General features: G+C 31.9%; 1 protein-coding gene across 3 annotated transcripts in view; it reads right to left on the reverse strand.

Moving 5' to 3' along the window:
- The window catches only part of LOC142230090 (uncharacterized), a 37,426-nt gene that overhangs the window by 2,895 nt on the left and 18,046 nt on the right, over positions 1-16,485 (reverse strand). Inside the window, exons 1-3 of one of the 3 annotated variants that reach the window (XM_075300726.1) lie at positions 11,964-12,268; positions 6,821-7,554; positions 6,602-6,748 (exon numbers count right to left, since the gene is read on the reverse strand). In XM_075300726.1, the coding sequence (XP_075156841.1) occupies positions 6,602-6,748; positions 6,821-7,546 (873 nt within the window). In that variant the 5' untranslated portion in view covers positions 7,547-7,554; positions 11,964-12,268. Of the gene's footprint in view, positions 1-6,601; positions 6,749-6,820; positions 7,555-11,751; positions 12,269-16,485 lie in introns of those variants that run through there. The other 2 variants (XM_075300725.1, XM_075300724.1) reach the window with 2 other exon arrangements.

Consider the following 16,485-nt stretch of genomic DNA (forward strand, 5'->3'; position numbering starts at 1 on the left):
AAATAAAAATGAAAGCCGTTCATGAAATCGTGAACGTCCGTGGACGAAACCCTGAATATTCCGTTTTGATTTTTCGTCAACGTTTCCGTTTCATTTTGTTACCGTTCCGTTCACGATTTTGGAACGTAATTTTTTCTGAAGCGATTTTTACCTACTTCGGCATACATAGCTAGAATGGCAATTCTACACTCTGTGTAAAATTTTACGTAAATCTGAGAAAACCCTTGACCTTGAAATCGGCTGAAAGATATAAATGGGAGCTATATCTAAATCTGAACCGATGTCCACCACCTTTGGCACATATTACGATACTATTAATTGTACACCTTGTGTAAAATTTTAAGCATATCAGGGTAAAACTCTGGATACTAGGTATATATAAGCGCATATCGGTCGAAAGATATATGTATATGAGAGCTGAACCGATTTCTTCCAAAATCAATAGAGTTATATTCTAACTCAAAAAAACTACTTATGACAAATTTGATGTTGATTACACTACAACTGCTACCCAGACTTTGATCACAGACATTTTTTCACAGAGAAACGCACATGGCTGGATCGACTCGGGTTCGGCCCTGAGCATTATAGCCAAAGACACTATGTGTTCATTTCGTCTCCTACTTAGTCTTGCAATCATATACACTAACTTAGAATACCTTGATCCTCAGTGTGGCGCAGGGAATAAATTTGGAGTTGTAAGAAAAAATTACATGTGTGTTACCTTCGGGAATCGCGTTAGCCTACTATGGACTCTATCCATAGGAGAAAGGAACCTCTTGAAATATCGGGGTAAATTTTCATAATGCCAAATGGGCCCCAAATTAACATGAAGTAACCCCCCACCAACGCAAAAAAAAAACATAAAAATTTAGATTGTTTGCGTCGTTGCGTTGTTTTCCATATAATTTTTGGGGCTAATTTTTATGGGGTCCATTGTCATAGTGTCTCTTAGTGAAATTTCTGTTATTAAACTAATTTATTTTAAATTTAACTTTAATCAAATTGCTTTAATTTACTTGAATTAAAACCGAGTTGAAGCGAGATGCATTGAATTGTTCCCTTTTGTTTTGGGATTATTTAATTTAAGACTTTTTACTAATTTTATTTAATTTAAAATCATATAATATAGACATTTTTCTGTTTAGAATTTTTCTTAACTTTATATTTAATACATTTTTAGTCTCACTCTATGTCAATTTGATGAACTGCGTCAATGGTGTAATGGTCCATAATTTTCTTATGGGAATACTGTAATAAACTACCAAACAATATTTAGAAAGGAAGCCCTGCGACACAATATCCATGCATACAGATGTGAAGGAAAAAGGCATCACTCATTCATATCGATGAAGTAAAGTCCTCAAAAAAAAAAAAAAAAAAAAAAAAAAAAAAAACTACTGATACTTGTTCATCATGTTGTTGTTATGCTTTATTAAGCCCTAAGGGTGGTGATTGTCAAGTTAACGCATATTTATTAGTACCAACAAAAAAAGAAAAATCGCAGTGCTGAGCAAACATGATAAAACAAAACAAAATCTGGACTACTTGGTTTGCAGAACTTAACTTTTGTAAGTTATATAGAAGGCTTGCAATGTATTTTTTTTTTTTTGTAAAATATAACTTCATGTTCAGCCCAAGGCCTAATTATCGTATGAAATAAATGGGTCGCTGCCACTCGGTGATCAGTGTAAAAAACCTCATTAATCTTTGGTGTTAAGCGAGAGAGAAGGGTTTACGATTTTCCAAAAATACGTGTTTGGGGGGAAAGGATGTGTTAATAATCACACACATACACACACTATCTCTTTTTAACAAAAAATTGGTTATACGAAAATCTCTACAATTCTGTTGATGATATTGGGTTTCTATCAGTGATCATAATTTTTCTTATAATATTCTTAAATAATTCGAAAATAAAAAAAATAAATAAAATAATATTCTCTATTTAGGATATATTATTTTAATTTTGTGTATACTAACCGCAAGGAAAATATTTACAGTTCTGTTGATAAAGTTTGATCAGTAATCAGATTTTTATTGAAATTTTAAATAATTAAAATTATTAAATAATAAATAATAAAATTCTTAAATAATTCGCAAATAAAAAAACTTTAATAATAACCCAGCAAAAAATAATTGTAAATTAGGAAGCAGTAAAATTATACCCCCATGTTCTGGTTTACGAATTTGCAAAACGCAAAATTTTTAACTGTCAATAAATTCTGAACCATTTCATTTCCATTTCACTTCCATTTAATTTCCTTGCCCAGCAAAAAAATTGTAATATTATAGGGTCCATACTGTAGGCACTAATTTTCCTCATTACGTTTTCAGTGCAGAATACAGCACTTCATTCTACACATATAAGACGAACAACGTACTTAAAACATGTAAATAATGGTGGTGCTGAAATTAGCTTCGTCTCTCGCTTACAAAGTTGCACTCCTGTAAAGAAGAGTTTTTTTTTTTGTGTATTGTATCACGACATCGTACGAGCTATGTTGCAAGTTACGATTTCATGCTCTCCACATCCGAAAGTGTTGAAATTCATATATAGAAGAAGCTGTTTTAAGTGGGACATTTATTTATAAATCCATTGATGAATTCCTTGAAAGAGTAAGTGCTGCTGAAAATTCAGCAAGTTTTTTGCTGGGATGCTCCGTTAAGATTATATTACTTTAAATTTTAACAAGTATATATGGCCGTAAGTTCGGCCAGGCCGAATCTTATGTACCCTCCTAGCGTAAAAAACTTCTACGAAAGACTGTCATCCCGAATCGAATTACTTGGGTTGTGGTATCTTAAATCGTTTTCTAAATTGTGAGTTAGTCCACACGCGGTATATATTCGACAAAAAAGCTATGTGTAGGTAAGTCTACAAATAATTACGAATCGATATGGACTTTTGCACGGTACGTAGGGAGCCAGAATTGAAATATGGGGGTCGCTTATATGGGGGCTATATACAATTATGAACTTGATATGGACCAATTTTTGTGCGATTGGGGATCGATTTATCTGAGGGCTATATATAATTATAGACCAATATGGACCTAGTTAGACATGGTTGTTAACGGCCATATACTAGCACAATGTACCAAGAGGCTCCCAAAACATAGCTCGGGATCGGTTTATATGGGGGCTATATATGATTACGGACTGATATGGACCACTTTTGGCATGGTTGTTAAATATCATATACTACGACCACGTACCAAATTTAAACCAGATCGGATGAATTTTGCTTCTCCAAAAGGCACCGGAGGTCAAATCTGGGGACCGGTTTATATGGGGGTTATATATAATTATAGACTGACACGGACCAATTCCTGCATGGTTATTGGATACCATATACTAACATCACATACCAAATTTCAACCGAATCGGATAAATTTTGCTCTTCCAAGGGGCTCCGGAGGTCAAATCTGGGGATCGGTTTATATGGGGGCTATATATGATTACGGACTGATATGGACCACTTTTGGCATGGTTGTTAAATATCATATACTACGACCACGTACCAAATTTAAACCAGATCGGATGAATTACGCTTCTCCAAAAGGCACCGGAGGTCAAATCTGGGGATCGGTTTACATGGGGGTTATATATAATTATGGACTGACATGGACCAATTACTGCATGATTATTGGATACCATATACTAACATCACGTACCAAATTTCCACCGAATCGGATGAATTTTGCTCTTCCAAGGGGCTCCGGAGGTCAAATCTGGGGATCGGCTTATATGGGGGCTATATATAATTATGGACCAATTTTTGCATGGGTGTTTGAGGTCATATATTAACACCACGTACCAAATTTCAACTGAATCAGATGAATTTTGGTCTTCTAAGCGGCTCCGGAGGTCAAATCTGGTGATCAGTTTTTATGGGGGCTATACATAATTATGGACCAATTTTCGCATGGGTGTTTGAGGCCATATATTAACAACACGTACCAAATTTCAACCGAATCAGATGAATTTTGGTCTTCCAAGCGGCTCCGGAGGTCAAATCTGGTGATCGGTTTATATGGGGGCTATATATAATTATGGACCGATTTCGACCAATTTTTGCATTGGTGTGTGAGACCATATATTAACACCACGTACCAAATATCAATTGAATCAGATTAATTTTGGTCTTCCAAGAGGCTCCTGAGGTCAAATCTGGTGATCGGTTTATATGAGGACTATATATAATTATTGACCGATGTGGACCAATTTTTGCACAGTTGTTAGAGACCATATACTAACACCACGTACCAAATTTCAGCCGGATCGGATGAAATTTGCTTTTCTTAGAGGCTCCAAAAGTCAAATCGGGGGATCGGTTTATGTGGGGCTATATATAATTATGGACCGATGTGGACCAATTTTTTCATTGTTGTTAGAGACCATATACTAACACCATGTACCAAATTTCAGCCGGATCGGATGAAGTTTGCTTCTCTTAGAGGCTCCGAAAGTCAAATCGGGAGATCGGTTTATATGGGGGCTATATATAATTATGGACCGATGTGGACCAATTTTTTCATGCTTGTTAGAGGCCATATACTAACACCATGTACCAAATTTCAGCCGGATCGGATGAAGTTTGCTTCTCTTAGAGGGTCTGCAAGCCAAATTTGGTGGCCCATTTGCAATACCATCCGACCTACATCAATAACAACTACTTACTTGTGCCAAGTTTCAAGTCGATAGCTTGTTTCGTTCGGAAGTCAGAGTGCTTTCACCACGACCCAGAATATATATATATATATATATATATATATATATATATATATATATATATATATATATATATATATATATATATATATATATATATATATATATATATATATATATATATATATATATATATATATATATATATATATATATATATATATATATATATATATATATATATATATATACTTTATGGGGTCTTAGAGCAATATTTCGATGTGTTACAAACGAAATGGCAAAGTTAATATATCCCCATCCTGTGGTGGACGATGGGGATATATTTCTTGTTCTGTTGATGAAATTGGGTTTCAGTAGTTACATACAATTTGTCAAATAGTTGTGTAGAATAAATAATTTTTTGGAATACGTTGTTAATAATTGAAAAAAAGTTCGCATTAATATGTATTTTAGGCATAAGAAATTTTGTTAATTTATTTTTGTAATGTATTTTTTTTTAAGTATAAATTGAGAGATGAAAATAAATTCCTTTGAAAAATTCACAAATAGGAAAGAAAATCAATAATAATATTTCCACAATGCATTGTTTAACTATTTTTCTAAACATTGTTTGACAAACTGTATTTTTTATAAAATTTTAAAATAAAAGAAAAAAATTATTTTTTTTTTATTTTAAATTTTCTTAATTTAATTGCGAAAGATAGTTTTTTTTTCTAATTTCTACACTTGTTACAAAATTTTATTTTTTTTTTCTTTTTTCTTAATGAATGAAAAATTGGAACTAAAACATTTATTTCTATTTTTTGCATAAAACTTCACTTTTATCTTTCTCTATTCTTTGACACCAACTACTCAACAGAAAAGTATAAATGCAAAAACACGTGATAAAATCAACTGAACCCATCTAGAAAAAGAGAGCTTTGTAAAAAGGCGGCAAAACTTCTGTAAGTGCTTAAGTTTAATAGCAACGACAATACAAAAAAAAAAATAAAATAAACCAAATGGGATTTTAAGTAAACAAAAGATCTACTAAACTATGGTCTAAACATGATCGTGCATTGAAACTATGACTTAAATCTTTGTCTCTCTTTGTCATTCCATAATTTATGGCAAAGAAGTTGTTAATGATGTACACTCAAAATAGCAGGCAAGTTAAATCTGGCCAAATAACATAAATATTTGGCTCATGGAAAGGAATTTTAATTTTTTGTGTTTTCATTCACAGTTTTGAATAAATTCATCATCGTTCATTCACATTTTCATATCCGTGAAATAGGTAATTGCATTTATACAGAGTGTAAATAGAGCGAAATGATGTCTCTAGATGTTGCTACTAATCACATGGTGTCATAGAATTGGAAAATAGACATTTTAGGCGACAATTAGTTTGTTTTGTTTCTTATTTTAATTTTATTATCACTAAGATAGTTAGCTTTACAAGTGTGTTTTAACCACAAGTGTTAGAAGCTAGGCAAATTTTAAATTTTTTAAGCCCAAAATAACTTCATGGTGGCAGATAATAATTTAAGTTTTCTTTTTAATCCTTTCGCATTCAGTCATACAAGCATTCACTCTTCGCGTATATCATACATAATAAAAATGTATTGAATAGCAAAATATTTATATATTTTTTGTTTTTTTTGAACAGAATTTCATCTTAATATTCAAAACCACAAATGGTATGACATTGTAGCTCTATGGAATATTCATTATAGTCATCTTAAATCATTTGTAGAAGAAACACCCAGTATACAATCATTTGTGTGGCTTTGATAGCCCCTAAAATGTGTCATCTTGGATTATATCACGTTCAAGATCTAGTCACATATTACCCGAGGGGGAATTGTATTACCATTTTAAGTTTGTAAAAACCAAAAAAAAAAAGTGATTTAAATATGATACTTACATTAGAGTTTTGTTTCACTTTTGGTAAGAATGTATAAGAATCGCTGTGCAGACGCCACGATGCAATATCATCGATTTTAATATGTTGAGAACTTGCTGCCCGGGTATTGTATTCATTGCGAACAACATCACGGAATTTTTTCAAATGCTAAAAATATACAAAATAAATAATATTAACAACAAAAAGACACGAAAACAAATGAAAGCATTTTAAACTTACATAATACAGACGTCTTGGCATATTGACAATTGTCTGTGGCTGACCCGCTGTATTACAAGGATTATGCCATACTAACTTATTGGAGCTACCATCAAAATGAGCCTGATTATTTAGATTCGCATGACGCTTGCGCAAACTCCTTCTACGATCTGTTTGATGGTCCTGTTTACGTAATCTATGTTTTTCCACTTCCAATGGGGATAAAATATCATAAGACTCGGAATTTGAAGAAGCTAATGACGATGAGGATGATGATGAGGACTCTTCTTCTTGTAGATGTAATTCCTCCAATTTTGTCTCCAATGAGTTTTCTTCATCTATATAGTCTTCGGCCAATTTCTCTATGGCCGAAGAAATTAATAATAATTTTTCCACTTTAGCAGAGGTATGCGAAGATGACGACGAAGACGATGATGAAGATGATGAGCTTGAGGTTGGTTGGCCCGCAGCGGATGTACTTAAATGTTTTCTCATGGCGGCCGCTTCAATGGTGTCGGGCATTGTCACTATGGAAGCCATTATTACAACCAGCCAAAGTGTTAAGGGGTGTGACGATTTTATGCTCTTGTAATTATTAACTTCACTTTGACTCTTCAAGTGTTGTTCCGATGTTGAGTTACTTGAGCTGGTGATGGAACAACAATGTTTATTGGCGTAGTTGACTTTTTCGCTTGTTTTGCAGTTAGTCAATGTAGCCTTTTGTTCTGGAAATTCTAGTCCTGCCATGCAAGCCACTACAAAGAAAGAAAAAAAAAGGATAGGTTGTGGTTAAGAAATGTATGTATTAGAATGAAACTTAGGAAAATGGTTATGAAAACAATTGAAATTTTATTGAAATTTACATTCAAGCTGATTTAAGTTTAAAGTACATGTCCTGGGAGAGTTTGGTAGGACCATCCATAAATAGATCCCCATGAACCAGTCTTGGACAACTTTTTAAGAACCTATTTAATTTTGAACACCCGAATCTCAATTGAAAGTAAATTCTTATGGAATATCTTGAACAATAGATTATTTTAATATTTGTGTGTTCGGCATATACAGTGGGGAGCAAAACCGAGTGCCTGTTTTCACTTTGTGCAATCTTTATTAAATAGAAAATGTCTAGAAAGGGCCACATAGATGGGGTCGTTGATGACTCGAAATAAGTTAAATGGTCAGATGAAATAAAAATAAACCGTTTTTTAATCTGATGCAATAGAACATTACTGGTAACAACCTCCGAACATTACTGGTAATGACAAAGTCTCCAAAAACACCACATCAAAGACACCGTAAAACATAGCGGGGGAAGCTTCATGGTATGGGGATGGTGACACACTTGGCGGTTGGTTAGTGATAAGGAATCATGAAAAAAGGAGACTACCTTACTTACTTTAAGATTAAATTAATGAAAACATGTTTGATTTAAAGAACTAGGCTTTAAACTAACTGAAATATAGAATACTCGTATAGGCCAAAAATTTAGGTGAAAGATCTTATGTCTTTGGTTTACATTTTTTCTCTAATTAAGAAAAAATATTACTTTGAAGTAACAGTTACCAATTAGATTTTCAAGATTTTTTATATGTAGATCGAAGGTCCACAAACGGTCCACTTCGGTATAACCCAACAGTGAGATCATAATGGAGCACTAAGGCTACTTAAAAGCTAAATCCTCAATATAAGTATAGGACTATATTTGATGCGTTTTTATCTTAAATTTAAAAATTCAATAGTATAGTTAATTTAGGGACAATTTCTGTAAATCAAAAATGTGTTTCTTTACTTTAAAGAAATTCTGCCTCAGTTCAAAGACATACGACTTTAACAGAGGGACGCAAATTTCCAAAACTTATGTCCTAAATTTAATAAAAAACAAGTAAGGAAAGTCTAAAGTCGGGCGGGGCCGACTATATTATACCCTGCACCACTTTGTATATCTAAATTTTCGATACCATATCACATCCGTCAAATATGTTTGGGGCTATATATAAAGGTTTGTCCCAAATACCTACATTTAAATATCACTCGATCTGGACAGAATTTGATAGACTTCTACAAAATCTATAGACTCAAAATTTAAGTCGCCTAATGCACTAGGGTGGAACACAATGCTAGTACAAAAAATATTGGAAACATTTAAATCTGAAGCAATTTCAATTAAATCGGAGTAAAGGATTGGCCACTGTGGTCATATGAGTGTAAATCGGGCGAACGATATATATGGGAGCTATATCTAAATCTGAACTGATTTCAATAAAATTTGGAACACTTGACTACACTACTAATTGTACTCCTAGTGCAAAATTTCAACCAAATCGGGGTAAAATTCTGGCTTCTGGGACCGTATTAGTCTATATCGGGCGAAAGATATATATGGGAGCTATATCTAAATCTGAACCGATTTCTTCCAAAATCAATAGGGTTCTATTCTGAACAAAAACACATACTTGTGCCAAATTTGAAGTCGATTGGACTAAAACTGCGACTTAGACTTTGATTACAAAAATGTGTTCACGGACAGACGGACATGGCTATATCGACTCTGGAGCCCACCATGAGCATTTTTGCCAAAAACACCATGTGTCTATCTCGTCTCCTTCTGGGTGTTACAAACATATGCACTAACTTATAATACCCTGTTCCACAGTGTGGCGCAGGGTATAAAAATTGAAGCAAATATTATAAACTTTTTTAACTAAAATTTCATTATTCTAAAGAAATTTGTCCTTAATGTTTTGTAAATTGCACATCCTAAAATTTGTATTGCATAATCTGTTTATCAGTGTATGCCGAAATATGGGACCGAAGAAAATAAAAACCACTTGCCAAAGAGAAAACTATTTTTTACCATGATAAAAAAGGGGGTTATACCTCCCACCTCCTCACGGCAAAATTGCCCCAATTAAGATCCTGTATTCAGCACATGGCATTACTTTCTTTAAAAAGTCTGTAACTTGGTCCAAGGATCAATAATAAAATAGGAAAGCAATAAAGCATGGAGAAAACAATAAATTGTATTTGGAAGGCTAAATAATTATAGGGTATAACGTGATTACAATAGACGAACAGAGGGGATCGTCTTTGTCTCCTTTTCATCCTTAAGGTTAGTACTATGTATTCAGTTTTCAAGCTGAAAACGTGAAAACAAGATTATTTTCACGGTTACTTTTTTGAATCAAATAATATGGAGATTTTAAATGCTTTCTCAATTAATACCCTGGATCTTTTGCAACCATAATCGTTTTCACATATATTTTTGCAATTATAATTTAAACATACACTCAAAAAAACAGTTTACTTGGATACAAAGATTTTTACCTTCCCTTAAGGATTTTGGTATTGATTCCGAGCCAAAGATGCGGCTTCTTTAAAATAAAGACCTTTTTTTAGCGACCTATCTGACTTTAAATCTAGGACCAATAAAATTAAAATTAGGATACAGATCTCATTTATCAAATTTTCATTCTCTTTTCGCGGATTATTAATAAAATTACTCACGTACAAACAAATGCCAGTTTAAAAATCCAAAATTATAACGGATAGTTCAAAGTAAAAAATGTTTTCTTAATTCAAAAAAAAAAAACTTTAAACCAAAGACGCTAAATCCTCAAAATAAGTCTTAGCCTATATATGAAGCGTTTTTATCTTAAATCTAAAGTTTCAATATTTCAGTTAATTTAAGGACAATTTCTTTAAGTCAAAAATGTGTTTCTTTACTTTAAGAAAAATTTGTCTTAGTTCAAAGACATGCGATTTTAACGGAAGGACGCAAATTGACAAAATTTGTGTCCTAAATTTAATGAAAAAATTTTTTGAAGCAAACATTATAAACTTTATTTTAATTAAAAATTCATTATTTTAAAGAAATTTGTCCTTAATATTTTGTAAATTTCGCATACTAAAATGTAGGTTGCATAATCTTTAATATTACGTAAATATTTTTTTTTTTCAGTGTAGTCCTTTAGGAAAAAGTTAACAAACATTTGTATGGCTGATTTAATATTTTTTTATCCCATAAAAATTGATTCGATTTAAGTTAAATTTTTCCAATTGTTAGAAAATTCTCCTTCTTGTTATTATGTTTTGACGTGAATGAAAAATCAGAAATTAACTACAAAATTTTACTAAATTAGAAATTTACACAAAATAATTATATTTTTCTAAAACGGGTTTGAAATTGCATTCATAAGTTTCTAAAAGGAGTAAATTTTAATTAATTTATTTATGCTAAAAAAAACCAATTTGTAACTCCAATTTGTTTCCTGCAAATTATTAAATTTTCTTAAATAACAGGAAAAAAATATTTCCAATAATATGTCACCTAATTTATTTTTTTTTTTTTTTTTGTATTTATTTTCATAATTTATTATGATTGTAAATCTTGTAATAAATAATAAATATTTCTAATAAATTTTCTTCAATTTGCATCAATTAGTAAAATATTGTAGCTAAACTTTTCTAAAATAAACCTAAATGTTTTTAGTGGTGGGTTCACTTTTCTGTATGCTGGATTGGAAACTTGTATGAAAACATAAGGACAAACTTTCTATAATGTCCATCATTTGGTGTGGAAATAAGTCATTGATTTAATCTTTTTTTTTTTTAATTATAAATTTTGATAACAACTATTAAAATTCAATATTTCTTATGTCGATGTATAATATTGTTTTAAGTGTAATTAAGCGGATATTATTGCTAGAGGTTTATTTTTGTATGATAATTTATCACAATTCAATATTAATTATATATTATATTTGTAATAATATGTAACTTAAATTGTATATTATAACATAATATGACAAATATAATTCAAACGATATTATTGCATTCGAATTTAAAAAACCCTTATTTCCACAGAAAATATTATACAAAAATCAATCACAAAAAAAAGTAAATAACACTCTCCCAATTAAAAAAAAAATCTATCATAAATTCCAAATATTTACCTTTTTTTCCTTAAATTATTAAAATGAAAATAATCCAATTTGTCTATGATAATATTAATCAATTGCTTGTTAAATATTAATTTAAAATTATTCACACAATTAGTCACGAGATAGCACGCGCAATTAACTTCTATAGTTAATGGTGATTTTGTGGTTAATGTTTGATCGTGGTTAATTTCAATCGTTTAAATATCAATTTAGTTTTAACTAACATATGTTTTCGCTTTTTGTCGTTGTTGTTGTTGTTGTTCTCCGATAACGTATAACAACGTGTTTGATTTTGATCGATATTTAATCACTTTATACTATCGCACACTTGTTAATTATTGTTGTTGTTGGTATTATTTTAATCGGCAGGTGAGAAAATGTCGTTCGATCGGTGATAAAGAAATACAAATTTTTATGATTTAAAATTAACTAAAAAAAAGATAGATAATTGTTGTTCGTTGGATTTTCGTTAAGCGTTGTTGTTCACAATACGCTTGTTTAAACTAAACTAACTTTTGCCAAGCGAAACGATGATAAAAGTAAACTTTTTTTCCCATAATTGCCAATGCTTGCCGAGTTGTTGTATTCGCAGCCGCGTGAGAGATAAATGCCGTCAGTGCTCACTTGTTGTTTGGTATTGTGGTTGATTTGTGGCATACACACAAGTAAGCCTTAACCACCTCAATATATACCCACACACCACACCAACCAGATCACCATAATTATCGAGCGATAGTCATCGATGATACGTCATCATTGGCATGGAGTACATGAACATTATACACCAGCCATTTAAAAGTTAGTATGAGTACGAGAAATACTCGTACTGAAGCCAAGGAGAAATCTCCCAAAAACAAAAACTAACACACTCACAAAACTCCCTTTCACGTGATTTCGTAAATCCATGTAAGTATGCCTATGTGTAATATTCACTCAATACTCATTACATTGAGATGTGACTGAATTTACAAGAGTGAGTATGTGTGTGGGGTGGGTATAGATTTGTTTGCATCTCTTCTTCAACCAAAACTGTGAGAGTGAGCTAAATGTAAATGCATGTAGAAGAGTGTGAGTTGTAATGCTCATGCGCAAATGCTTGCCAGCCACCCATATATGAATTTACTATGCGTGATTATTATAAAACTACATAGCAACCAAACTAAATACTCATTGTTTTCGTTTCGGAGGCTTGTCTTTATGGGGTCGTCATCATTGGGCGATTTATTTTAAACCTACGCATTTCAAAGATTTACTCGATTTCTGTTACTCTTCTCAATGGAATGTAGATTCTATTGAACCATATAGGAAATATTTCAATTTTTGCCAAAAGTATCTATAGTACTCTGTTTGAGTTACCATGAAAGAGGTTTTTTTCGTGAGTGTAATTCCAAAAGGAAATATTTTTCTATGAATTTCAATTGTTTATAGACATTTTCCAAAATTTCCCCTTTTTTGAGATGTGTAGTTGTAGGTGTTCTTGCTTTGTTTATATTCGAGTGGAAACTCAAATTGTTTTTGGTTTTTTGGTATTTTACCAATTAAACGAGTCATCATGCGTAGATTTATTTTCCATTGAAGAGAATTGTTTACGATATACATATTGGGGATATTTGAGGTGTTTGTTGATGACACTTGAATTTTATAAACTTCCGTACACATTAATTTATATTCATAATAAATATAATAGATATTTGGAAGAAATTAGAAGAAATTGAAATAGGAGAGTTATAACAAATAAATTTGAATTTAATATAGTCTATTCTGAAAACCTTGAAAAGAATCTCCTATTTTGAATGATTTGTATCTTTATAAACAAGATACAAAAAAGATCGAATTTAAGAACGATTTCTATAGTATTTAGAAAGATTTTTTAAAGGCAAATTGGCCTCATTTCAAGGGAATTTTCTTTTATTTAAAGACAAACAATTCAAAAATGAATAATCTAAAAGGACAAAACACATTCAAAGAAAGGTTTATCATCTTATAGGCAAAAACAAGTAAGGAAAGTCTAAAGTCGGGCGGGGCCGACTATATTATACCCTGCACCACTTTGTAGATCTAAATTTTCGATACCATATCACATCCGTCAAATGTGTTGGGTGCTATATATAAAGGTTTGTCCCACATACATACATTTAAATATCACTCGATTTGGACAGAATTTGATAGACTTTTACAAAATCTATAGACTCAAAATTTAAGTTGGCTAATGCACTAGGGCGGAACAAAATTTTAGTAAAAAAATATGGGAAACATTTAAATCTGAAGCAGTTTTAAGGAAACTTCGCAAAAGTTTATTTATGATTTATCGCTCGATATATATGTATTAGAAGTTTAGGAAAATTAGAGTCATTTTTACAACTTTTCGACTAAGCAGTGGCGATTTAGCAAGGAAAATGTTGGTATTTTGACCTTTTTTGTCGAAATCAGAAAAACATATATATGGGAGCTATATATAAATCTGAATCGATTTCAATCAAATTTGGCACGCATAGCTACAATGCCAAATATACTCCCTGTGCAAAATTTCAACCAAATTTGGGCCAAAACTCTGGCTTTTAGGACCATATTAGTCCATATCGGTCGAAAGATATATATGGGAGCTATATCTAAATCTGAACCGATTTCAATCAAATTTTGCACACTTGACTATACTCCTAATTGTACTCCTAGTGCAAAATTTCAACCAAATTCGGCCAAAAATCTGGCTTCTGGGGCCATATAAGTCCATATCGGTCGAAAGATATATATGGGAGCTATATCTAAATCTGAACCGATTTCAATCAAATTTTGCACACTTGACTATACGAATAAGTGTTATGTTTGTACAAAATTTCAAGCAAATCGGTATAAAACTCTGACTGCTGGGTCCATATTAGTGCATATCGGGCGAAAGATATATATGGGAGATATATATGGGAGATATATCGAAATCTGAACCGATTTCTTCCAAAATCAATAGGGTTCTATTCTGACCCAAATTAGGAACATGTGCCAAATTTGAAGGCGATTGGACTTGAATTGCGACCTAGACTTTGATCACAAAAATGTGTTCACAGACAGACGGACGGACGGACAGACGGACATGGTTATATCGACTCAGGGACCCACCCTGAGCATTATTGCCAAAGACACCATGTGTCTATCTCGTCTCCTGCTGGATGTTACAAACATATGCACTAACTTGTAATATCCTGTTCCACAGTGTGGCGCAGGGTATAACAATAGGATTCATTCCATTTTTTTTGGGGTGTATCAAACGAAGGTCACCACTTTTAGCTCACAGAAAAAAATGTGTTTCTACTATATTCCCATATCATAACGGAGTTTATAAAATGCATTATCGTTGATTAAAAACTGTCATAATTTATTTTTACTGCAATGGCCGAATATATACCCATTCGATTATAAACATATTATCAAAATTAGTTAATCTATTATATTTAATATTTTCTATATAAATAGTACAAATTTTCTAATACTAATACTTTCTTCATACGAGCTAATAAATATTTGCCCATTAAATAATAAAGTAACTGAAAAAAAATTACACTTTTGTTATTCGCTTTATCAATATTTTTTTGGGACATTTGTGATTACGAAGGCTCGAAGAACCTATCAATATATTCGTATTTAAGTTATGATCTAATTATTTATTAATTGGACTCTGATCTATCTCGTATGCTCCTTAAGGGGGTAATAAATAACATGGTAGTTGGATAGTTAGCAAAACAAAATTTCCCAATCCATTATCAAGATTTTAGTATAGTACAAGGAGTTTTGAACTTTGAACAATTTAGTTGCGTATAAAATGTTAACATTAGCTATAAATAATTATTTGATCTCATTAAATTGCAGGTAGTCATAAAATAATTATTTTATAAGATATATATATAAAAAATATTATTTATTTTTGCAATGTATTATGATGGCAGAACAATTCACGTTTCATTTCTTTATCTACATATAAATGTCATCGATATGATTTTGAGTCCAGGTGCTCCTAGTTGACTTGCAACATGTGATAAGATAACAAATGGTTCATCCCAGAGTGGTTGGTGAATATAAACTAGCAATACTCGCTGCAATTCAAAGTGGGAAAAATCCCCTCTAAATCAATTGAGCTGTCGATTGATAACTAATAAATCCCAAAATAAACTGCAAGTATTTATTGGAGTTTACAATAAATTGGTGGGTTAGGTTAGGTGGCAGCCCGATGTATCAGGCTCACTTAGACTATTCAGTCCATTGTGATACCATATTGGATCGCTCTTTGGGTTTGGTCCCTTAACATGGAATCGGGCAGCACTCAGTGATAAGAGAGAAGTTCACCACTGTTGTATCACAATGGACTGAATACTTATTTAGCAGATCAAAACTGTAAGAGATTTTTATACAGTATCAATAATTCAACACCACTACTACACTCCACCAAAAAAAAGTGTTACCAAAAAGCAGTGAAAATGTTCTTTTTGGATCCGGAAGTGGTGCAAAATTGGCGCAGAAGGGATGAATTTAACATGGGCTTGTCATAGTATGGATGCCCACCATTTAAACAGCTGTTGCACTGAATTTGCATCACTTCTTAAGGTGTGATCCGAATTCAGTGTTTTGGATGTGAATTAAAAATATTTGTGATATTTTGCTAAATAAATAATTTATTTAATTTTTAATTATTTTTTATGCATTCTAACGCTTGTCTGAAACGCGTGACTTCAAAAATTTACAAAAATTCGTAATATTTCT

Source organism: Haematobia irritans, chromosome 3 (assembly GCF_050003625.1).
Source record: "Haematobia irritans isolate KBUSLIRL chromosome 3, ASM5000362v1, whole genome shotgun sequence".
Classification (NCBI taxonomy): domain Eukaryota; kingdom Metazoa; phylum Arthropoda; class Insecta; order Diptera; family Muscidae; genus Haematobia; species Haematobia irritans.